General features: G+C 45.8%; 1 protein-coding gene across 1 annotated transcript in view; it reads left to right on the forward strand.

The window, feature by feature from the left end:
• LOC120843228 (zinc finger protein 664-like) overlaps positions 1-9,209 on the forward strand; it is a 33,584-nt gene extending 24,375 nt beyond the window's left edge. Inside the window, exon 2 of the mRNA XM_040502455.2 lies at positions 7,822-9,209. Within this exon, the coding sequence (XP_040358389.2) occupies positions 7,822-9,209 (1,388 nt within the window). The remainder of the gene's footprint in view (positions 1-7,821) is intronic.
• The last annotated feature ends 16,866 nt before the right edge of the window (positions 9,210-26,075 follow it).

Consider the following 26,075-nt stretch of genomic DNA (forward strand, 5'->3'; position numbering starts at 1 on the left):
TTACAAGCACCTCGTCGGATAAACGAAACTCTCATTGAAGAAAGCAATTGGTACCAGATATCTGAATTTCGACAAATCGCAAATAACACTGACCGAAATATAGGCGGTGTTGAACTCGAGACCGCTGACGCAGGTTTACAATGACCCTGAAGAACCAGAGCCACTTTGTCCCTCTTTCTTTTTGACGGGCAGACGACTGACCACGCTGTCAAGCATGGGGAAGAGACAAGTCGACGGTGGTCGCACCGAACTCAGCAAGCTCTGGACTCACCGACAACGAACAACAGAAACTTTCTGGCATCGATGGAGTAGGGAATACTTGGCGGAGTTGAAGAACGTGCAAGGCCAAAAGGAGCGTCGGGGAAAAACCCTTGAAGAAGGGGAATTGGTTCTTAGAGACAGCTCCCGGCCTTGACAGCGATGGAGTATCGCTAGGATACAGAAGGTGTTTCCAGAAAGAGATGGGAAGGTACGATCATGTCTACTCAAAATGCCGGGAGGCTTAACGCTGAAAAGACCTATACAGGTTTTGTACCCTCTACAGATCTCATAAAAAAAACAAAAAAAAAACGCTCTCACTTTGGGGGGAAATTCGTTGCAAAAAAAAGGTGTGAAAGAAAATAACGAAAATGGATAATGGCCAGCGGACAACCGAAAGCTGCAAGCTTATACCTTTCTTGTAAATAGCTCTAAATAAATTAGTTTGCATTAACAATACCGGCTTCATTTTTGAGCAAAAACGTTTGTGCTATTAAATTAATTTTAGTTAAGTAACTGCAGCAGTAGAATAAAACTATCGTATTTTCGCGATTCTAAGCACCCCTCGATTCTAAGCACCCCCTCCCCCCCACACTTTCAAACATAAACACCTGAAAAAAAGTTTGCACGCAAATGTAGACACCCTCCCTCCCAACAAAAAATTTAAGATTGGAGACGCCGGTATCACCGAGTGCTAGAGTCGCGAACGGCCGCTGGCGCTTGGTTTCAACGTCCGTTAATAGGTGGCAGCACATATCACCCTTTTCCGCTTTCGCATCCGTGCAGGTTGTGAAAGGGTGCGTTGCTGCAGAGCCGTATATGTAGAGAGTTTGGCCATTCGTTGGGAAGTATAGGAGACAAGTGAGGAGGCGCCATTGGCCGAAAGCGGGCTGGGCGTGTTCCAGGGCGTCTTCAGAAATTCGAATGTGACCAACCAGAAGCCGGAAATAATACCCTGGCGGTGGTCGCGAGAAACAAACCTGATAACTGCATTAGAGTAACTCTCGATGACTGAAAATATGGTACACGTGATGTTTCAATCACGCTCATCCAAAATGATGATGGAACGGTGTGACTAGCGGAATGATCGACATAATCCGTACGCCAAGCGCCGAGGGCCGGGAATCAGCCGTCCGAGCGGTCACACTCTGTCCGCGCAAAACAGAGTTGAGCGGCGCATTCGTTTCTTACATCTTCCTGCATGATCATAATGAAAACATCACGTGCACCCTATTTTCAACCACGAGGAGTTACTACACTTCACTCTTACACGCTTATTAAAACCATTTACGAACATAGACCTTTGATCAGAACGGTTTCTCGCTACCACCGCTAGGGGATACTTTTCGGCTTCTGGTTGGCCAAGAGTGCATGCCAAGCCCTCTTTCCGAGTCTGGTGCACACCCTGGCTCTGCCCGCGCCTCCCACTGACCAAACTCTCTACATATACGGCTCTGCGTTGCCGTACCCTCTATCGAAGATGTTTTGTCTGTTTGGTCTCCTTGTGCTTGTTGCAGTTGGTTGTTTAGTCCGTTAAGCCTATTCGTCCGCGTTGGCCTCGCGATCGTAATCCGTTCACTGTGTGCACGTGGTTTGCGGAAGTCGTCCATCATGAGTGAAAGAGAACATACACTATGAAGTTCAAGAGAACGGTTATTTCCTACGCGGAAGACAACGGAAATCACGGCAGTGCTGAACAGTTCGTTGTGCGGTGTTCCGCGCAAGCCGAGGCTGGGTAGAGCGGATGATGAAGAGGAACGGTTTCTCTTTGAGACGCCGCACCACTATCTGCCAGAAGCTACCAGTGGACTTCGAGGACAAGCTTGTCAACTTCCAACGTTATGTGATGAAGCTGCGTCGCGAATCTCGCTACAAACTCGGGCAGATCGGCAATGCCGATGAGACCCCTGTGTACGTCGACATGCCAAGGACGTGCACCGTGAACGAAGTAGGCGCCCGAGAAGTAAAAGTGCGTACGACTGGCTATGAGAAGCAAAGGGTGACCGTAATGCTGTGCATCACAGCCGACGGTCGGAAACTTGCACCCTACATCATCCTCAAAAGACTAGTCGATCGTGGTGCAAACTGATGGCAAGCGGGCTACTCACCAATTTTTACTTTATTTATTTCCTTTAGAACATTTATTGTTTCATTTTGATTATAATAAACTTATATTTCTTGTGCAAATTTCGTATTTTCGGGCCATGTTACAAATCTAAGCACCCCGCCCCCCCCTCTTTGAACATTGCGGGTGTGAAAAAAGGGGGGTGCTTAGAATCGAGTAAATACGGTACTGTGCGAGTGTTGTTTGTTATGGTATTACAAACAAAATATTGATCACAGTTTCTTTAAATTGCTTCCTAACTTATCATTTTCGCTTCTCTGACCTACAGTGTAAATTTTATTCCCGATTCACTCTCTGCATCTGATGTTTTATTTAGAAGACACCCCACGGAAGAGCATGAAAAGCTTTGAGAGTGGCTTTGCGTGCTCCTCTGGAGTGAATCGTTGGAATGGGATGCGTGCACCGCCTGGTGTTGCAGGCGAAGAGCCGGACATCCTGGCCCTGCTGTACAAGAGCGGTATCTAACAGGCATTACCCGAGAGGAGGTACTGATAAAAAGCCAGGAGGTGACATCACTCCAAACTCCGACTTTCGGTATTTCAAAAAGAAGGGTCGTAGTGCATTCGCAATTTAGTTAAATAAACATGTTTTACGAAGGCTGCTATTAAATATTATAGAAATGTCGCTTACAAAGCTTCTAAATTTCAGAATTTATGATGTCGCAAATAAAAAGGAGCGAGGAGGTGAGAAAAGGGAAAGAAGAACAGCAAAAATGAAAAACGCATGCGTGCACGGGGATATTTGTTTTTTATTGTATTTTTTGTGTGTCTATGACTACAACTTGCATCATTTTACAACAAAACATACAACTTTTGGGGTGTCAGTGCCCCTTCAAAAACACATGCAAAGAAAAAACAAAAATTTCGAAAACTGCCTGGACGGGAAAAGGATGCGATAAAAGGACTTTACAACAATAAGAAGAATATTTGAGCTATATTTACGATGTGAAACAAATTTGTGGCTGGTGAACGCGAGAGCTGCCACCGGTCACATGGTAGACCTGTGCGCCGCTGCCACTGCTGGAGCCATTCAGTGCCGCCGCTGAAGTCCCCTGAACCCCTATGCCGCCACCACACGTTGAGCGTGGCGCGCTGCTGGTTGAACTAATTGAATTCATTTCTCCACGACACCACCGCTGCCACCATAGGGAACACTCTGGAGCGCCACCGCTATCGATTTCTGAGCTGCGCACAGGTCTATCACGTGGTGGTTGCGCTCGGGACTTTCCTTTGGGCTCTTAAAGGTACCTATTAATCTTCATTCTTTTGTTTCACTTCAAACGAAAATTAATAAGTAAATTTTAGAGACCATAGGAAGCACCACGTTACCATAGTGGCCACTTCTCCGTGGGCTCCTGGGGGTGCCAACTATAAATGGGTTACGTGGCGTAAATGCAGCTTTTAAAATTTCTTTTCTTGTGGTAAATCCGTTTTAAAGCATCCTTTTCTCGTCCAGGCTGCTTAAAACAATTTTCTTTTTGCATGTGTTTTTTAAGACTTGCACTGGCCTGAGCCAGCCAAGCACTCCCTTGGGAAATATTGCCTCGCCAAACTGTACCCACGGTTGCCAGACTGATTTTTGACCAAAGCGTGGCTGCCCATAAATGTGCATAGACTGAAGAGGCAAGACAAGCTAGAAAAGCGGACACATTTCATAAACCTAAAGACCATCTTAACATAAGGAGAGAAGTACAGGTTAGGCATTTGACTGGAAAGCCACGATAAATTTAACTATTGTTCGGTGCGAAGGCAATGCCTTTTGAAGGACACGCAATTGACAGCTGAAAGTAGTGACCCTCGGTGAACTCTGTAATCCAAGGTCTTTACTAAGCTCTTTTCTTTTTTTTTTTATTAGTGGGCCCTCTTGTGACTAAATATTAGACAAACCTGCATGTATTGACACAGTTTGTTCTCAAAACTAGCTGTTCATAGTCTGGACTGCAGGTTTTAATATTCACAAGTAGGGATGCCGCGAACCACCCTACGTTCGATTTCGAAAAGTTTTGATATTTTTGACCGTAGGAAGGTTCGAATTCGAAAAATTCGCAACTTTCCAAAATCGTAGGGTTTCGAATTCGAAAAGTTCGAAGCTTTCACGGTTTCTAAAAGTTTGGGTTCGATTATTTCAAATATTTGTTTACTTGAGCTTCGATAAATTTGAAGATTTCGAACTTCCCTAATTTGAAATTCGAGAGATTCTAATGTTTCGAATTTCTTTGGATCTAAAATTCAAAAAATCGAACGTTTCGAATTTTTCAAGACATAAAGTTCGGTAAATTCGAAGACTTCAAATTTCTTTTTACATAAAGTTTGAAGGTTTCGATTCTCTTTTAGGGCTAAATTCGAAAAAAAAAATAAAAAAAAAACTTTGGAGGTTTTTGATTTGTTTGAAGTCCAAGTGTGCAAAGTTCGAAGTCCGGTTTCCATGTTCCGCCACAGTTTCAGTTTCAAAATAACGTTTTCACGCCTCACTGGTTTTCACTAAATCAGGTTTAGAAAAGTTCGGGAGTGATATTTAGAGACGACGAGTGCGCCGGATGTGCTGGAATATTTGCCAGTGCAGTGACGTGTAACAATAGATCAGTAATAGTGACTGCCAGCCCGGGGTGGTCACTAACGTGCATTACGAAGTAGTGATCCTACAAACGCACTGTTTAACGATACTCATCCAGTTCAAAACGGCCGGGGGCAGGCAGGTGGTTGAGGCTCAGAAAAACCTTGAAGTGATCTGGCAAACTGCCCCTACCCCCTTGCACGCTGGTAGTAATCCGATCGAACGCCGCCCGAGTGACGCTGGCATATAGTAAGTTTAGTTTGTACATGATGCAAAATCCTGAGACTGGGAATGAAACTTGAAAGAAAAAGTGTAAGAAGACAGAAAAAAGGGGACAGGACAACGTCTCAAACTCAACTCAGCTGAAAACTCAGCTCAGGACAACGTCTCAAGCTCAACTCAGCTGAGTTTGAGACCGTTGTCCTGTCCCCTTTTTTCTTTCTTCTTACACTATTTCTTGCGAATTTCATTCCCAGTCTCGGGATTTTGCATCATGATCAACATACACCAGCTCGCCTGCACCTTGGCAATTTTTTTGTTTGCAATTGCTTTGAAGGTTTATTTTCTGGGGCGGAAGAAACGCCGAGCAACAAGCACAGGAGCTGACGCAACTTGAGGTCGAGGAGCTTTCTACCATACCAGTGGCGTCGGAAGAGGAAAAACGGGGGGGGGGGGGGGGGGGGGGGCTCAAGTCTCCCCCCTCCCAGATATTTCGGACTGTTAAGGAAAGCAATACGAGAAAAGAGGGCATGGTCGAGCTTATTTTAATCTTATATTATTTATGCATATGTATAGCTACTGTCGCTCTTCACTGCATAAAAGATCGCATATATGGTTATTGTTAAGGCCGGTTCTCACATGCAGCGAAGCGCTGATGTAACGCTGCTCACGTGCCGGTACTTATTGTGTGCCATGAGCAACAGTTTTCACGGTGCAATACAAAGCTGGTGAACGCTCCCGTCGACACGTGCTTCGCACGAGGTCAGCGCAATGCTTGTAGCGCTCCGCTGCATGTGTGAACAGGCCTTTAGAAACTCGTTGTCAGGAGGCACTACTCGTCACATGCTCGGTGGCTCGAAAGTTCAAAGCTATGTCTCTTCGACCCGAATAACGTTGCCATTGGTAAAAAATATTCAATAAGTAAACATAACCATAAATGCAAAAATAAAAAGCTGTTGAGAAAAAAAACCAAAAAACTCTCGAGAACCCGCCGGAAGTGTTGTATTCTTGCATATTCAGAGGCCCGGAACTATGAAACAAGTTTTTCCTACCAAAATGTGTACAGGCCAAAAAACACGTCCCAAGAACGTAAAATGAGAGAACATTTTTTTTTATGACTCTCAGAATTTGAACAATTTGATAAATCTTCCTCCATGAGTTAATTTATCCTCAAAGTGAAAAAAACAATAAATACATTTTTGTATTCTGCAGATGGTAATGATATGTACTGTCTCTGGTGTTAATTTAAATGCGATACCCCAAACAATGTAGGCGAAAAAAAACCGGCATAATTGCCCGTAGGTACATGTTTGGATATTTATTCGATACTCGTCTTGAACAACAATAATCATATCTGAAGACGACGCTCACCTACGCTATATATAGATCATTCTTAAAAAGTTTAACATCTCTACCATAAATAGCTTTGGCTATAGCGCGCTTCAAATATGGCACAAACGACAATAGTCCAAAACCCGTCGTACTTCCTCGCTCCTTCGGGAATCTATTTTTCTAAAACCAAGCATGCCAGATGATTGAAATAAACGGCATTGTCTTTTGCAAGGAATGCGACACCCCATGTAAAATTGCAAAAAAAGAATATGAATGTTCCTCACTGCTTGAATCCAAATGAAACTGCCCGCCGGTCTTTTGAAGTTCGACGAACTTTGAACTTTTACCCTAAAAGTTCGAAGTTCGTCGAACTTTTGACTTTTCAGGAATCGAGAGTTCGACAATTTTCGAATTCTTTAGATTAAGAAGTTCGAAAGTTCGAAAATTATTGAATTTCTTAGCGTAGGAAGTTCGAAAGTTCGAACACCTTCGAACTTTTAAGTGCAAGAAGTTTGGAAGGTCGAAAATCATCGAATTTTTTAGTCTATCAAGTTCGAAAGATCGACAAGCATCGAATTCTGCAGCGTAATAAGTACGAAAATTCGAAAAGCGTCGAACTTCTTAGCTTAATAAGTTCAAAAATTCGACTTCCGTCGAATTTCTCGATATGGAAAGTTTGAAAATTCGAAATCTTTTGAACCTTTCGAACCGCGTGATTCGATCATCGAAACTTAGATTCGAAAAAAGTTTGCGGCATCCCTATTTACAAAGCACGATTGCCCGAGGAGGGATTGGTCCCCCAAAATCTGTCTACAGCAGAGTGTCCATATCAGCGAGATATGACTGCATCACATGTTGAAATACTTGAATGAAGGCCTTCTTTCTGAAGTGCCATAATCATTCATTGACCAATTAGAAAAAAAGGCATTCCTAACACCCTTCAGAAATACTGTTTTTGTAGTGCTATCTGAATAATGAGGTGTCCAGCCCTCAGAAGTATTCAGATCCAGATTTTTCACTTTTAAAACTAACACTTTTTTGTGCCAAAAAAAAAAATTCTAAGAATACTGGAATCCTTCCCAAAGCAAGAAGATATGTAAAGAGTAATTTAGAAATAAAAAAAAAATTCTACGATTTTTACTTTTTTTAAGACTGGAGACTGCCCTTAATGGTGCCAGTTGCATTTGATTGCTTCTGTGAACCGAATTCCAAAGTGCAGCAAAATATTAGACCACAGCTGTGGCAAAACTGAATGAATGACTACTCTTTTCCAGACTAACTAGCTATCTTGGTTGGGTTTTCGTTGTGTGTAAATACATGATATTTTCTTGTAGGTGATGGAGCCACTATGTTAGGGCACACCAGCTGCCCACTGAAAGTCGCTGAAGACATCTGGTTCGGATGCTGTTTCTGCACCTATGTCACCAGAGATCAGCGTGTAATTGTGAGCCACCTGGCTGCCCATGGTGACGAACAATCCAAGTGTCAGCATCCTCCCATGCCTGGCTTTAAGTCCCAAGTGCTCTGCAACACTCAAAAGCACAAGAGTGAAAAGCCATATAAGTGCAAGCTTTGCCCCCAAAACATTGCTTATAATTCCCTCCTGACCTGTCATAATCAAACACACACTAGTGAAAAGCCATTTAAATGCATGCAATGCCCCAAAACCTTAACTCAGAGTAGGAGTCTGATCTACCACAATCAAGCACACACAGGTGAAAAGCCATTGAAGTGCAAGCTTTGCCCCAAAGTGTTTGCTTATAATTCCCTTCTGAACTACCATAATCATTTGCACACTGCTGAAAAGCCATTTAAGTGCATGCAGTGCCCCAAAGCCTTTGCTCTAAATTCCCATCTGCAAATCCATAATCGAATGCACACTGTTGAAAAGCCATTTAAGAGCAAGCAGTGCCCCAAAGCCTTTGCTCAAAGCTCTCATCTTGAAAGTCATAATCGAACGCACACTAGAGAAAAGCCAGTCAAGTGCAACCAGTGCCCCCAAACCTTTGCTAAGAGAAGCAAACTGATCTACCACAACCGAACGCACACAGGTGATAAGCCATTTAAGTGCAAGCAGTGCTTCAAAGCCTTTGTTCAAAATTCGGATCTGCAAAGACATAGTCAAATGCACACAGGTGATAAGCCATTTAAGTGCAAGCTGTGCCCCCAAACCTTTGCTGATAATAGCAAACTGATCTACCACAACCGAATGCACACAGGTGAAAAGCCATATAAGTGTAAGCAGTGCCCCAAAGCCTTTGCTCAAAGTTTCTCTCTGAGAAATCATAATCGAACACACACTGGTGAAAAGCCATTTAAGTGCGAGCAGTGCCCCAAGCCTTTTCTCACAAGTCTTCTTTGCGAACACATAATCGAACGCACACAGGTGAAAAGCCATATAAGTGCAAGCAGTGCCCCCAAGCCTTTTCTCACAAGACTTCTAAGCCATAGTCTAACACACACAGGTGATAAGCCATTTAAGTGCAAGCAGTGCTGCAAAGCCTTTGCTCGAAATTTCTCCCTGAGAATTCATAATCGAACACACACTGGTGAAAAGCCATTCAAGTGCAAGCAGTGCCCCCAAGCTTTTGCCCAGAGTAGCAATCTGATCCACCACAACCGAATACACACAGGTGAAAAGCCATATAAGTGCAAGCAGTGCCCCCAAGCCTTTGCTCAAAATTCCTATCTGATGCAGCATACTAAAAGGAAACACTGGTAAAAGCCATTAAAGTGCAAGCAGTGCCCCAAGCCTTCTCACAATTTTTTTGCAAAGCCATGATCGGACACTGGTGAAAAGCCATTTAAGTGCAGGCAGTGTCCCCTACCTTTGCCCTAATTTCCTCTCTGCAAAGCCATAATCGAACACACACAGGTGAAAAATCATTTAAGTGCAAGCAGTGCCCGATCCTTTTCTCATAATACCAGTCTGATCCATCATTACTGAAAACAGTGTTTAAGGGGAACGAGGGTCTTTAACTTTTTTATTTTTCTTTTATCGTGCTGAAATTTAGTATACGGATGTATTTCAGTGGTGATTTCAAGTATGCATTTAGTTTTCAGATAGTTTTACTAGATCCTGAGCTATCAATAAATATGTAATTTTAATTAGGCGCTCTTACGGGTTGTAAGCGTAAAATTCTTCAGAAGATATCAGAATTTTTTACAGAATTGCATTCAGCAAGACATGCTTTGTGCAGTGGTACTGTTTCTCTTGTTTTATATGTCATACAACAACTTTAATTAATTAGTTGCAGTTTTAATTAGCTGCTAATGACCCATAAGGAGACCCTAATTAAAATTTTATGATAACTCGGGATTTATTAAAGCTATGTGAAAACTAATTGTGTATTTGAAATCACCACTGAGAAATGCATCCATATACTAAATTTCAGCACGATAAATGAGATGTACAAAAAAGTTAAAAGACGTATTTACATGTGCGGAATGCGAATGCCTTGCTCTTGACCCGTAAGTTGAGCCTGCCCCGTGTGTAATAATTTAGCTTGGGCAAAACTTTATGCCTTTTCAATCAAAGTAGGCATATACCTGAGTGAAAAATAGGTCCCAAAGCCTTTGCTCAGATTAATAGTGAAGCTCGCCAAACTGAAGCGCTTATGCGTAATAAGCCTCGCAAATTCCAGCAGCGTTCCAGGCCATTTCCTTAACAGTCTTGCCTGATCAGGAAGATGCTAACGCATGAGGTTAACAAACCCTAAGGGCATTTGCGTAAAGCCTGCAGCAGGTTGGCCTTTCAAATGCCAGCAATATCCAGGCAGCTTGGTTGGCTACACAGCCATAATGTTTGGCATTGCTCTCCAGCCTTTCGTCCGAATGCCATCATTTGTCATCACAAATGCATTGGTGCGTAGGAAATGATTCTTCTCCAGCTGTGATATAGAGGCTGGGTCAGTGAATAGAAGACATTGTTTAATGATTTTCAGAGCAGCTACTTTGTGTTATGCACCTGAATGTGCATTGGGTCATGCTCTAGCTCTTGTTCCAAACTTCGTTGAACTGGTTCAAGGTAGGCTTATTGATGCTTGTAAAAATGTCTTCATTGTTTTCTTCTGATACTACTCTTTTCTGTGTGGAAGGAAGATATAATCGTGCTAAAAGTTAATGTATGATCAAAATTCAATCTTGATTATTAACAAAAAAAAAAGGTTGGCAGTTTCGACTTTTAGACTTGTTTCTTTCAGCTGCTGCAGATTATGGTACTGAAGTAACGGCTGGTCCGGCATGCTTGTGACTGCTTATGACCTAAGAAACCTGTTTTTAAGCCTCTTGTGAAGGTTTACAACTTTCTGCAGTGCTGTGCAGCCGGTCGTGAGCAGTCACAAGAGGCTTGAAAACCGGTCTTGTCTCATTCGGTCGTAGTCAAACGCAAGTGTGTGAATCAAGTAGTGTGAAGTAACTTTTTGCAAGATTTTCATTTTGACATCCTGTACAGTGCTAAGACCTCACTTTAGCAAGTTACCCCCGTGGGAACTAATTGCCTAGTCAGTGTATGCACTGACTAGGCAAGGACTAGGCAAAAACTCGCTCTTCCCAGCAGGTTTTTCTAGTTACGACGAGGGAAACAGCGCCAAAAGTATGGAGGACAAAGAATGATGCTTTGCTATCAATTGCCACTGTACCCATTTTGAATGCCCCTTTTGCCCCTTCGGGTCTGCGTTGACGAAAGTTGTGGTAAATTTTGAACTGACTAACATGCTTATACTCAGTGTTTTTGCCTTCCCTATTTGCACTATCATCTTCACAGTCATGCGCTTATATGACACCTGCTTTCAGATATCGCTTTCCTTTGTTTTAGGTTTTCCCAATATTTTCTCACTCCGTGTCGATTTTCCCGGCGGTTGTTTCCGTGTTGCCTGGCTGTCTGTATAAGAATTTTCAAACTGTGGTTGTCATTGTTTTCTGCGAAATTCCGTTTGCTTCTTTTGTGTAACACAGGATAGTTTGTTTTTCTGCTTCTCTGATGGCTAACATACTTACAGTTTCTAAATAAGAGTGAAAATCGTCGGGGAAGGTAAAGCATGGAACACATAAGCGGTTAAACTGGGCGCAGTATGTCATTCGCCGCTCGCCGTGCCACACACGCACCACACCACCCATATACAGAAAGGTAGTGTTATTCCTCCTCTTCCTCTTCCTCCTCTTTCCGAATTTTCCTCCTTTTCATCGAGGGCAATCTTCCTCGCCCTCCTGCGCTACGCCCCTCACCGCCAAGTTTGTGAACACACTGTTTACAAACAAGCCCGCGTTTGCCCACACCAGTTGTGGGCACTGCGCAAGCGCATGAAGCAGCTTCGCGTGAGGTGAAGCTTCTGCGCAGCAGTGGCGACAACAGTGCCACCGCAGAGGTGTGACGTCAAAGCCGCGTGTGCCTGCTTGCCGGGCCGTACTTGTTTGCTATTTTATATGGTGGACTAGAGAATTTCTTTTTTTTTTTTAATGTGAAGACAGTTTTGTTTCTTAACGTGAGGACACTAGCATTTGTGCACCTTTATTGTAGTTGTAAAGCACGTTTAGACGTCTCGATCGGCAAATATAATATTGTGAGCAGAGTTCGAATCGCTCGACGAGCTTTCTCCAAATCCACTGATTGCTGACGATTTAAATAAAAAAATACCCATGTTTCTTTTTCAGCATTTTGGGACATCGGCATGCACTGCAAAAATATATTGCATTTACCCGTTTACTGCAGCAAGAGCTGAGAGCAGGCACGAGATAAAATGTACCTCTCCCTCCGTGTAAATAGTTTCGTGGGCCACGGATTGCGTTGCTAAGCGGGAGCTCGTGCCATTGCTTTGAGCATGAATCGGGCACGCGCCCGCATGACTCGCAATCCTTAGAGTACGCTCTACTAAAAGTTTTTATTATCTTGAATGAAGTGCATTTTCAGATTCGGCATCACTCGAGTTAGGCAAATAAGACTCCTTAACGCGTGCAAAACCAGGACTTCTTTGTAATTTTTATCATTACCGATCGTCTTGCCTAACCAGCAGCTTGGTTCACTTTTTACACATTTTATAAGCGTTGAATACTACTTGAAACTGTGCACATTTGCACGGAGGAATATGCGACGTCTGCTATTCACGCGCCTTGTGCATTAAACTATCCATCAAGTACTTATTTCCCGTCATTTAAAATAAAACATAGCGCATTATTGGTTGCCATCTAACGCGTTTCTCAATTATCCCATTTATTAGGAAGGCCCTCTTTCATCCTTACTGTATTTCGAGATTTTTTTTTTTTATGTTCTCACAGGCGAGGTACGCCTTTAAGGTCACTTCCAAAGCATACAAGCTTTGCCACACTCCCGCGGGTGTACCTTATTGCGTGAGCTACAAATGAGGACAGAAATATCCTTCAGCAAAGCCTTCAAAAGACGAGCAATTTTTTTATTGACAATAAATTGTTTTTTTTTTATTACGGAGGACAAATCACATACAAAAATGAACACAACAAAATATTTATGGCTACAAGACAAAATACTGCACATTTGCCACCATCTGGCCTAGTGGCCCTTTCAAGAAACACTCCTGTTCGGCTGCAAAGACATCCGAAACAAAATAACTACTAGACATCTCTTACCATATACAACCTCCTACACACAAAAAATCCTAAGCACAGCAAAACAGCCTTCTTTGTTCAGGATGTCTTCAGATTATACGGTTCTGCTGTGGCTGAAGATCCGAAGCAACCTTTTTTTTCGATCACATATAAATCTATCCAAAAACAGCAATACAAAAAAAAAAAAAAAAAACTTGAAACAAAAGCATTTATCACACATTTGTGGCTGCATTTCTGATTGCAATGCTCCTGCTACTAGATTTCTTCGACGCCACTCACTTCCGTTCCGCTTCGACATTGTGTTTCTTCACAAGAACTTGCATCCTTGTTCGCAGAAACAATGTCGTAACCTTTTTGTGTACTTCGTAGCATGTCGGAAAGGCGTTGGCAGTAAACAACAAGCTCAACACTGTTTCTTTTAGAGCTTCGTTTCACAGAAGGTCAGATTTATTTTTCCTGGAATATGGTAACTTAGTTCCATGTTGCCTCGCCGATTGCGGAAACATGTTGCACAAGAAAATCGCAAGCTGCTCGATCGTTGGTGACTCTTTTCACTGACGGAATATGCTCGCGGTAACACTACAATTATCTTTATTTTAGTGGAATCCTTCTCAACTCGGCCGAGTCAATGCAAGGGAGATAAGAGCGAACGAGTCAGTTTTCAATATCAGATACGCACAAAAAGCAAAAAGACGTGCCAAAGTTATTCGTGCCGGTAATTTAGTTCCGTGTTTGTCTCGTCTCATGCTCTTATTAGTCGTTCTTCATCGGCGAGACCGAAAGATACAGTTAATGCGATCCAGAGTTTTACAATGACTTACCTCGCAAAGTCTACCTCGGAGGCAGTCGAAACTTTTCCGACCGATCCGGTGGAGCCATTGTCTTCGTCGCTGAAGATTTTCTTTTCCCGTCGGAACGGCAAACAGCTTTTTTCTTTCCGCAATGCTGTTTGTACAATGCACAGCGCAGCATGATGGCATCGCGTTGCCGCCAAAATTGTGGGGAAAATTCTGCCTGTGTGGGCAACGGAGCCACCGCCACTCCTTGACTGAAGATGGTGCCGGTTTTTGGCAGACCACCAAATCGCGCGGGATCATGGGAAAGCAGCGGTCACTTGTTGCACCCGATCCAACTGACACGAGGGGAAAGATAACGTTTGAAAGGGAAAGGGCATGGGCGAGGAGAATTTTTTTCGCCCATTTCAGCCAATAATATGCGCTACCATTCATTGTATTGTCGACGATATTTTTTTATGGCGCCACCTCGCGGGCACTCTTCTGTGGCGCAGCTGGTAGGATGCGAGCAGACGACACGCTATGTCAAAGCAAAGAGTGACCATATTAGTTTGCAACTTTGCATCTATGCCGATTAAAAACGGTTTTTGTGTTACAGAAACGTGTATGACGTTTTTGTGAGTAATCTTTCTAATGAATAACAGCGCCTCAAAGTTCCTTTCTATATTAAAAAAAACAACTAAAATGTTCAAAAACAATCTTGTAGCTTCATATTACAGCTTGTGCTGCGTGCTGCAGAGCTATTCACAGCCTCCCTGATTGTTTTTTTACTATCTGTGGAAGCTGTTGTAGAAAAAGGGTTTGCATTCAGCAGAGTAACTGACGCAATTTCTTACCTGTGCACGCCCGCACAGTTGTGATGCAAAGCGCCGCACACTTGTTTTAGCTACAATGAGCTTGCCAATACCTCCGACAGCAACTCTTGAGTGTTAAAACTCAAGAGTTGCTGACGAGCAAATGCTCGTCAGCAACTGACGCCTAGCTCTTCCCGCATCGAATATGTGGCAAAGAAGTTTGTCACATTGCGAAAGAAAAGCAGAAATTTTTATAACTTCCTTAAATTGTCGGACATGGCCTGGCAAATTCAGGTGATTGATTAACTTGTTCTATCCATATTTTATTAAGAATTGTTTAAACATTTTAAATCGCTTGCAAAGAAGCGCATCAGGCATTATGCACATTTCGGTCCGCAAAATTAAACATACAAACGGTAGTAATACATAGAGGTGTACACCTGGTCTTTTGGGACGCTGAAGTGTCACTGACTTACTAGATTTAAATCGCGAGGGAGTCTCGCATGTTTCGCGTCGACCGGATGAATAAGCAAGGATTTAACTAAAACGACTCCGGAGGCTAGTCACCGCTTCCTGCCAATTATTTCGAAGACATGTTTGTTAACTGCTTTACAAAATTGAAAAAGGAATCAACTTGGAACTAGTAAGAGACCAGTACCCACATCACACATTGGAACCAACAGGATGAACGGAGTCGCTTCAACTGAAGTGTTTACTACACACGCCAGAGGTTCTCGAATTTCACTTTTCTATTTTCAGTTTGATAAGACATTCCTTTCTCAGTTTTATTTTGACCCGACTCCTAATAATAATAAAAAAAATTCATCTTATTCGCCTTAATAGATGTGGTAGTGGGGTAAAGCACTGGATATTCTTTTCATTATTCAGCTTTTTTTACGGGGGTAGAAAACAGCACACAACGTTATTAGATTAGCTAAGTTACGGAACTGCTGATAGACGATGCATGCTCGAGCAGTACCCCCCCTCACTCACCACGACTTGCCTCCCATCGTTCGACGCGCCGGACGGCGGTTTTGGTAACTGCAGTGTATTTTATGGGATACAGACGTTATGAAGTGCAGTGTTATAGTATGGCGTTCCACCATACTCTATGGAACACAGTTTGTAAACGACAATCTAGATGGCGCTTCGAACGACCGGAAGTGGACTGAAATGAGTGAGGGGGTTACCCCCTTCCGCAAGAGTTCCACAACTGAGGTAATCTAGTAACGTTGACAGCACACCGCCATCCCAGCGCTTTGACACCTTAGCTTAAAAAGTGTTTGTAAGCACGACTACGCTTACCACGGTTTCAAGCTTCGGCGAAAAACATCCTATTTCAGAGATCACTTCACCAAATAAACACATCGCGTGTAACAGGCTTTGCCGCGCGTTACCCAAACATTGCATGAAGCGAGCTGACGAGCCGACGGATCAAAGATCTGCGCGGTCTGTCCAAGTCTGGCTTACCCGTGATGTCACAAATGATGATGATGATAGCAAGGGGAGCGCCCCCTGTAGTTCGCACACGCCGCCAATAGGGGCCTTACTTTATCTGTATCAACCAGATCAGAGTGCCCCACCCCTGCCCGTTTCGATCTGGATGAGCATCGTACCGGCGTGCGGTCGTGTATCACTACTGCGTGGTGCACGTTAAAGACCCCAGGCTAGCGGTTGTACTGCACTGGCTAAATTGCTCATCTACAGCGTGTGACTCGTCGCAACTTTAATGGCTGACCAACTACACGCTGTATAAATATCCCCACAACCCCAATTACAATGCCGCGCAGAAGTGACGTAGGGACGCCAGCACCGGTTGCTACATTACTGGTGTGCGGTGCCTATTTTAATCGCTCGTGTGCCCTGCTTAAGTCTCAATAAATACTAATACCCCATTCACACGAACGGTATAAAGGTACCTTAAGCATTGGTCCCTATCGTAGAGGGAGATGAAGTTCGTATTCACGCGGCGCACAAAGGTCCCTTTCGCTAAAGGGGGGTTTAGAATAAACAGAGGTCGCAGACCTCCCTTTACAGTTACAGGGAGTGACCTCGCACCTATGAATTCCAAAAAAAAAGTCTAGCATATATGCATCTGCTTTGTTTATTGCATTGTAATAAAAGAAATATTTGCAAAACAAAGATTTTAAAGTAAACGTGAGTACAAACCTGATGGAAGACGGTAGCGACAAATTTATACTCGGACAGCGGGCAGCAGCGGTGGCCTGAACGCGATGGCGGCTGTACGTGCTCTGAGTCAACGTTACTGGAGCAAGCTCAGTTTCGCAGCTCCCTATTTTCGCCTGCAGAGGCGACGGCGAGTGGCCCAGGTGGCGGTCACGAGAACTAGCGGCTAAAGCCCCTCGATATGTTTTATGGCGAATTCCACTTGTCGTTTTGGAGCGCGCCGGGATCGACTTTTCTAGAGCGAGCCTATTTCACTGGGCGATCGGGATTGAAACCGACATGTTTCACTGGTCGTTTTGGATTAGCTCCCAAACCAGATCTTGATCTGGATCCGATGGCAAATTCCACTGGGCATTTTGGAGCGCGCCGGGATCAGTTGACCAGATCCGGAATGGAGCTCACAATCCGAACGGGGTCGCGCCGGCGATGGATCCCCGTGGAACATGACCACTGCTCCGGGATCGGCATTTGCCTTCATGTCATTCGACTGCCGGGGAATTCCCTTTCCGCGGCCGCCGCGGTCGTTTCGAAGACGTTTTCGCAATCGCGGTGCTAACACGTGTTAGACGCACGAGCGGCAGGAATGGCTCAGGAGCTTCTAGCAAAGATTGCCGGAATGCCCGTAGCGCGGCCAAAACCTTCTCTTCTCCCTCCTGGAAAACGAACCGGCTGTCGAGCCAAGAGGTAAAGGCCCTGTCACACTGAGGGGACAGTTGAACAAATCTCTCCGGCAACACGGGGAAGTCGTGTTGCCGGCGACCCTGTCACATCGCGGCAACAACAACAGTCGGGCAACATGTTGCTGCCGCCCGGCAACAGTGTTGCCCGATTTGTTGTCCGACAACCCTTTCACACCGCGCTGACAGCGAGGACAACACGGGGAACACTCCGCCATCTTGATTGTTTACCTTCGTTCGTGTGCGGCGCGGAATCGCTGGAAATGTGACTCTACAAAGTGCGAGTGCGTTCGAAGGGCCGGGAATTACCACAGTACGACATCAACCAGTGGCTGTAAATAGAAAACTTGACACGGAGAGTATTTTCCGCTCTTTATGTTATCGAGATGTTCTTCATTCGCTGACAAAGCAAATAGCCCTAACCGAGGAAAGTGACATCGCTGATATATGTTCGGCATTTACGCCACTGTATGAAGTGTTTCTGTCCGGTTCTTTCATGCAATTCCTATTTCTACTGTGAAATTGCGTTAGCACCGGCAGTACCCCAAACCGTCTTTTGTAACGCGGTGTTGAGCTGAACTGACAGTGCTTCAAAACTGCGACACCGACACCATCGGCCTTCATAACAATCGGCGGAATAAATATTTTTCAACGCTGTCTACTTGTCTACCACCTGCTATGTGATCGATTCATTCCCCCAAAACGTCCTGGGTATTTTTGAAACAAATCAGGTGTCTGGTAACGGCTGGTTCCAAGTTCCAAGCATCAACGTTTTCGAGGTCGCGGCGCTAACACGTGTTCGACGCACGAGTGGCAGGAATGGCTCACGAGCGTCTAGCAAAGATTGCCGGAATGCCCGTAGCGCGGCACAACCTTCTCTTCTCTTCTCCTTCCTGGAAAACGGACCGGCTGTCGAGCCAAGGGGTAAGCAAGCGGCCATTACCCTTTCTTCTGAGGCGAGATCAGGCGAGATGCCCACGAGAAAGGAAGTCACGTGTGCGCGCCGAGGGCTGACCCGGCTTGCTTCCGGTTGAATCCGCCAAAATCGGGGGAGCGACTTTTCTCGGATCCAGATCGAGATCTGGAGCGGGAGCTAATCCAAAACGACCAGTGGAACAAGTTCGTCTCGATCCCGATCGCCCAGTGAAATAGGCTCGCTCCAGAAAAATCGATCCCGGCGCGCTCCAAAACGACCCGTGGAATTCGCCACGAGAAAAGTCGCTCCAACGATTTCGGAGCCCTCGGCGCACACACGTGACTTCCTTTCTCGTGGGGCATCTCGCCTGATTTCGCCTTCTGTGATTTCGCCCATCTCGCCTCAGAAGAAGAAGAAGAAGCACGTCGCGGGCTGGGCTCCTCGATTGTCTCGACATCAGAAGAATTCGTAATGGCCGCTTGCTTACCCATTGGCTCGACAGCCGGTTCGTTTTCCAAGAGGGAGAAGAGAAGGTATTTGCCGCGCTACGGGCATTCGGGCAATCGTTGCTAGAAGCGCCTGAGCCATTCCTGCCACTCGTGCGTCGAACACGTGTTAGCTCCGCGTGGCGAAAACATCTTCGAAACGACCGCGGCGGCCGCGAAAAGGGGATTCCCGGGCAGTTGAATGCCGGGAAGGCATCCGCCGATCCCGGAGCAGTGGTCATGTTCCACTGAGGATCCGTAGGCGGCGCGACCCCGTTCGGATCCTGTGCTCCAATCCGGATCTGGTCAACTGATCCCGGCGCGCTCCAAAACGCCCAGTGGAATTCGCCATTAGTTTGTCTTTGCAAGTAGCGCCAAATGCGCGAGCGCACGTGGCCCAGCTCTCGAGCGGCCCTTGGAAGCAAATGGCGGCGCATCACTGAAATGAGCGGCCCTTGGAAGCGAATGGCGGCGGAGCACCCGCTCGTGGCACGTGTCTTGCGCATTTCCACAACAATGGTTGGCGGTACTTGTGAAAACACATTTATCAAGGGGCTTTACTAGCGGCGCTGCAGTCGGATCTTGCTTCCCTGTCTCGCGCGTCATCTACTACCACCGCGTTGAGGGCTTCTTTTTCTTTTTTTTACTTCCATGTGTATAATAGCAAGAAAAGAAGATGATGAAGATGAGGTTTAATACTGTAGTATTATAAGACCGCGCGCTGGTCAACTATAGTCGGATGCAACCTGAGAACAATCTTTTAGCTCCACCCACAAGCGCAGTGCGCCCATCTGAAGTGCCTCCGCCGCCGAGAAAGTAGTTCGCTAGCAACGTTGCTTTTTCTTCCTCCAGGAAACGTGTCTTAAACTACTACATTATTTATTTAATTCATTCAGGACATTTAAATAAGTTAGAATACGTTTTTGTCAACGAAATAGCTGTTTAGTAAAGAAAGAAAGTCATGTCCAATGTACCGTCTTCCCAATTCATTTTCTGTCCAAGATACTGTCTAACATACCGTCTTCCAGCGCCTTCGATTGAGGGAAAGCCGTTAGGAAAAGCGAAGCACTTATAGTTCCTGCAAATAATAAATATTTAGTGATTTACTTAGTTTTGTGGGCTTTGCGCACGAAGTGTGTGCCTTTATTTTGTTGAATGAATAGAAAACAAGAATAATTATACTTTTCGGGTTTTGACAAATCGGCACCCTCCCAAGTCATCGACACCACCACCGCGCCCCGCTCTCCTTGTCTTGCGTCATGGATCCCACTGAGGTGACATCGGAAAGCGATTCCCCTGGTTCTTCTTGGACGAAACAGCCTGGTGCAGCCTTACCGGCGACACCAAAGCGGCTCTTCAAGAAGCACAATCCAACGAAGCAGACGACGTCCGGCGTAGCTTCTCACCTCTCAGCAGTGCTAAGCCTCGCGCCCGCTTCGAAATTTTTGTTGGCGATAGCGTCGCTGGATTCTCACGTTGTCGCGCAAAAACTGCTGCAAACGCAAGCCGATACCATTAAGATTTCGTGGCGTAACCTCGGGCACGTAAAACACGGTGCAAAAAAGCAGAATAATTGTCACGAGAAACTAGCGTCGCGTTGCTAAGGCCAGCAGCCATGTTGAGCTTTTTTTTTTTCAAAAGGATCGCGATTGGTCCACGGAATCGTGACGTCAAGAAAACGATTGGCTGGCGTTTCTCGGCGTAGGATTACATTTTCCTCTGAGAAGCATTTCCGGTTTTTTCTTAGCTTGCAACCGACTATAGTCTGCGGGGTGTAGTTAGATTTAGGTGCCGTTGGCCTAAAGGCAGGTTCGCCGCGACATCGCTGGATGCGTGAGGTCCGACTCACCGGGCTGCGGTGTGGGTTCCGGGAAACGGCCGGTCATTTCGGAGCGGCGATTCCGCCTCCGACATCAGATCCTGCAGGACGAAACCAAGAGACACGTTCGCTCTGGTTGTGGTCTGAGCGTGTCCTCGAGCGATCGGCCGGATCGCTCGCCTTTTATTGATTTTGTAACAATGGGAACCGCTACCCAATCAGTGCACTCGCGTGATATGATCTGACGTAACTTTCTCTTTTACAGATCACTACATTCTCCCTCTCTTATATGAAATAGCGACAAACATGTTTGTTAATAGACAGTTTTAGTATAGCGTTGCTGGCTCTTACGTACGCAATACACAATAGTATAGCGTACGCTAAAAACGACCCGCTCGGACCAATTTTAGTTGTGCGTTACGTTTCCGAGTGAACGCCTCGCATGATCTTGGTTAAATTTGCCAGAGAATTCCGCGTGCTAATAGCGCCACCATGCTCCTGATAATAAATATTGAAAATGAAAACGTGTCCAATCATTTTATTCCAAGTCAAACCAAGCCGTAGCTGCCTCGTGCAGCGCGCTTTTCTGCGGGGTACAGAGGCTACGAGTACGATTGCGTAGCCAAATTCGATCACGGAGCCTCCGTCACTCGTCCATGGAAACGACACTTTTCATCAATGCTATCGCGGAATGAAATCCATGACCTACTGATGTCCAGTGCATAGCGAGAACTTCGCTGATTTCTTGAAGGGTCGTTCGTCCGTCGGCGATGAACTGAGCGAATAGGCTTAGCGTTGAGCAGATCGCAGCGTTGACGCACAATGCGAGCGTTACTTTCACTGTGTATTCCATCAGCTGCACGGCGATCTGATTCGACCGCGGTACGTCCCGGAGAGGATTGCCGCGCCAAACTTCACGTTATTTCACCGTTGACGTAACACAGAACTTCGAGAACACCACGACGCCCTTGCTGCGCCAATCGAGGTAACCGCCATCTTGAAACTGGCGCTCTCGTTGGGCCCGAGATCCCCCGAGAGCTTCCCGCAAAGCCCGCTAGCCCGCAACGCAACATCCCCAGTGTTGCGTGCGTACGCAATACGCTAGCCCTTCTATTGCGTTCTGGGCATGCGCACTCACGACCCGCAATTTTCTTGCGTACGCAAAGCTATAGCGTGCGGTCCACTAAAACTGTCCAATAACCAGAGCATTAAATTTATGATAATTTTTCCTTTAAATTAATGAGCCAACCATTATTGAAAATAGAGTAGTCAAACTATTCATGAAAAAAACTTTTAAGACGTTATTTTAGACAGTTAAAATTGCTGCGATACTAGCAGTTGTTAGACATTGTATGTTTTGTAACCGATAATTAGACTAAGCAAAAACTAGTGAGCGCTTGGCTGTAAACGCCTTTAGGAGGCACGTTAGTACCCTTTCTCGTTAAATAATCACTTTGACTCGCGTTATGCACGTTACTACAAGTTACTCTAGGACTTCCGTTATGCACTGCAGTAATGCCTTAAAACTAGCGTTATGCACTTAGACAAAGCGAGAGGAAAAATAGATTACATCTGTGGTTCTTGTCCAATTTCGTTAATCATGTCCATAGACGTATTACTGTTATTGACACTAAGAAACGAAAGTACGTAGTCTCAGTCTTCCTGGAAGCCACCGTTGCCGCGTGGAACACCTAGGAACAGCAGGCGGTGCTTGATGTCCAGCTTGAGATTGTTCGCGTGGTTCACCAGGCCCTGGATCCATGGCAGAACGGAGTGGTGCAACTGGTACCACTGAAGACACCGACACAACTAAGGAATCACTCACGTCACTTCGTGACGATTCGAGAGGCGGCACTGCCTGTGGTGTCTCGGGGCGTGATGCCGCAGGGGTGCTTGCGTCGACGGGGTCAAAATACTGCACTGATACGTTGGCTGGAAGAACCTCTACGGGCTCCGGCTGGGCAACAAGAGCGGCCGCTGTTCTTTCATCAGCTGTCGTAGACTCAGGATTTCTTGTTACCGGGTCATTTGATGTGGTCGGTCTCCTTGGAGCTGTGGGCTATCTGGTCGCTACGTAGATTTTTGGGAAATTGAGCGTGTCGGTGACTGAATCGTCGTCATCATCTTCGTCAAAGTAATCTATCTACTCGTTGCAGTTGTTGGGTTTCTGTATTTACTCTGGGTGGTCTGGAAGAAGAAGTTTTCCCAAGGTAGGAGCAGTAAATTTCATAGCTCCAGCGTTTTTCCCTTTTTCCCTGTCTCGGGGGGTTATGGCCCCCCAAAAGCCAACGGCAGAACACGGAAACCCTTCCGCGACTGGACCAAAGCATTCCTTGGTGGCAGGGACAAAACCACCAATACAAAAGACCGGAAAAAAGACGTGGTCAGGCACGGCCGCACCAACAGCCAGGATAAGCCTAATGGCTGTAGCTGACGCAACGACCTCAAAAATGGGGACCAACCCACTCTACACGATGAGGAAAGGCTTCCATGTAACAGAGACCACACCTGTCCTGGACCAGACTCAAAAAGACGACGAAAACATCCAGGAGGCCTCAGAGGAACGCCCTGAATTAACAAATGACAACTCAAGCCACTCATTGGAGGCTACAGTTATTGAGGACCACCAAAACGACTCTTCGGATGCGATGGAGTCCACTGATGAAACCGATGGGTTCACAGTGTTGACACACCGACGAAACAGGACAACAGGAGTTCCTGTCTTGCTGCTGCCAGCAATAGACGGTTCCAAGCTTCAAAACGTGAACCCGCTGCATCTTAGCGTTGATGTAACAAAGGCGGCAGGTGGAAAGATTCTTCACCATAGATTTACTCAGAAAGGAGGCCTACTCGTAGACGTTGCTGAAGAAGCCGCTGTGAAACGGTTACTCAAAGTCACCGAACTCTGCGGCGTCGCCATCAAAGCGTCTCTTCCGAGAGCCTACACACAGAACAAAGGACTTATCAAAGGCATACCTCGATGGTACACCGTGGAACAGCTCGCAGAATACCTTCAGCCGCAAGGCGTGGTTGCGGTCAGAAGACTTTATCGACGAAATGGAATTACCACAGAGACAACTCCGACAGACAGAGTGGTCCTCTCCTTTCGCCCAAACTCAGAACGACCATCAGAGGTGAGCCTTGGCTTCTCAACTCACCGCGTTCATGAGCACACCGATGCACCCCCGAGGTGTTTTAAATGCCAAGCAATGGGACATGTGGCAAAATACTGCACAGGCTCCCTCACATGCAAGAAATGCAGTGGACCGCATCACCACCGCGACTGTCCCAAAGATGTCAGGAAATGCACCAACTGTGGTGACCCTCATCCCGCAGATTACGCAAACTGCAAAGTACGCCTTGCAGCTCTGGCGCGTACGAAGGCGTTTCTGCGCGGCCCAATTCTGCGACCTGGTGAAAAAATACCAACAGAAAGAGCTCCTCCAAGCTCGCATGACGTTGCTGAGACAACACCGACCCCAAGGTTCACGAAGGCAGCAAAAAAGAAAAGAAAACCTCACGGTAGACTACGGAGCACCACTTCTCAACAGATGTCGGACGAAGAGGAAGATTTTCCGTCTCTACCTCAACACCAGATTGACAGCGCGAATCACTCACATGATTCGTCATCTTCACGAGACACCCAACAACAGCATCAGCACAAGGCACGACGCTACAAGAGTTATAGCAGCGCCCTGGAGGGACGCCCAACAGAAACAAATCGGCCTGCAGTAACCATAATTCAAGCAATTTTTGCGACATTCCGTCAGGTTCTCATGAGCATGCCACAAGGACCTCACAGGGAAGCACTTCAAGGCATTCTACAACTGGAGAGCTTGATTCTCTCGTTGTAAAAAGACACTATAACTGCATCTCAATTTAAAGTGACGATGCCTGCAGACCACATAAATTATGTTGTGCCCACAATCCTTCAATGGAACTGTAGGGGACTCCAAGCCAAGATTTCAGAATTATCCTTGTACCTACAGCGGGTTCCGATCCCCATCCTTGCTTTCTCTGAGGCAGGACTTCCCGACAACCGTTCGATAGCAGGTTACGAGACTTACTGCTGCCCTTCAATTTCTACATTTCCTAATGGAAGTGCTGCATTATACGTTCGTCGTGAGTTATCTCGATGTCAAATTCCGACTGATTCTTTAAATACTGCTGATGCCGAATTTGTCGCTGTGAAGGTGTCTTTTAAGAAAACCACCATTACGGTTATGTCCATTTACATCAGGCCAGGCAGAGAATACGACATGATGGACGCCTTTGAAGACTGGTGCAATCAACACAAGCCAAATTTAGTTGTTTGCGGTGACTTTAACGCGCACCATACGCTTTGGGGAAGTGATTCAATTGACAGCCGAGGTCGAAGGTTAGAAGAAATATTCACAGCTACTCAACTGTCTATAGCTAATACAGGCGGCCCAACCTTTTTCAGGCCACCTTCCACATTTTCAGCTCTCGATGTTACAGCTTATGGTCCCACTCTTAAGCTTTCTTGGAAAATTGCTTCGGATACTATGGGCAGTGACCATTTTCCTATCTGGATAACTCTGCCGGAATGCAGCAAGCCAAACACAAAATCGTACCGAGTGACTAATTGGGACGAGTTCCGAAATTCTGTGAGTAAATCGACAGCTCCCATTGTCACGACTATACTTTGCGCCTTGATGTTAAACACCAAAGTTGTCCGTCTACCAGACCACTTCCCGTCACCGGATTTAAAACTACTTAATCTCACCGCTGCGCGTCGAAGAGCCCAGCGTCGTCTACGACGCCACCCAACTTCTTCTAATCGCACGACATTTAATCGTATTTCGGCCACACTTCGACGATATGCCAATCATTTAAGACGGTCGCAATGGTGGAACTTCTGCGAGGAACTGAGTGCGCACACACCGGGGACTAAAGTATGGAAAATCATACGATCCCTCACCGGTGACAGATGCCCCATTCAACCTTTTGAAACACTTGCCCTCGCTATGTCTAAGACAATAAAAGAGCTTGCAGAAGATTTTGCTCGCACATACGAGGGGAAACCAACAGTATCACCAGTGCCGCCCACGGCAAATATTTCCAGCAATCCACTTGACGACGCCTTCACTACCTCAGAGTTCACAACTGCCTTACGTCAATGTCGTCGGCGCAGTGCTACAGGGCGGGATGGCATATCTTACCAAGCACTTCAGAACTTACCCCTAGAAGGGTTAACAGGACTGTTACAATTCTTTAACTCTATCTGGATGACTGGAAAAATTCCGGAAGAGTGGAAAATGTCAATTATCGTCCCAATTCTCAAGCCAGGGAAGCCGTCGTACGATCCGTGCTCTT

Source organism: Ixodes scapularis, unplaced genomic scaffold (assembly GCF_016920785.2).
Source record: "Ixodes scapularis isolate PalLabHiFi unplaced genomic scaffold, ASM1692078v2 PGA_scaffold6__148_contigs__length_123643588, whole genome shotgun sequence".
Lineage (NCBI taxonomy): Eukaryota > Metazoa > Arthropoda > Arachnida > Ixodida > Ixodidae > Ixodes > Ixodes scapularis.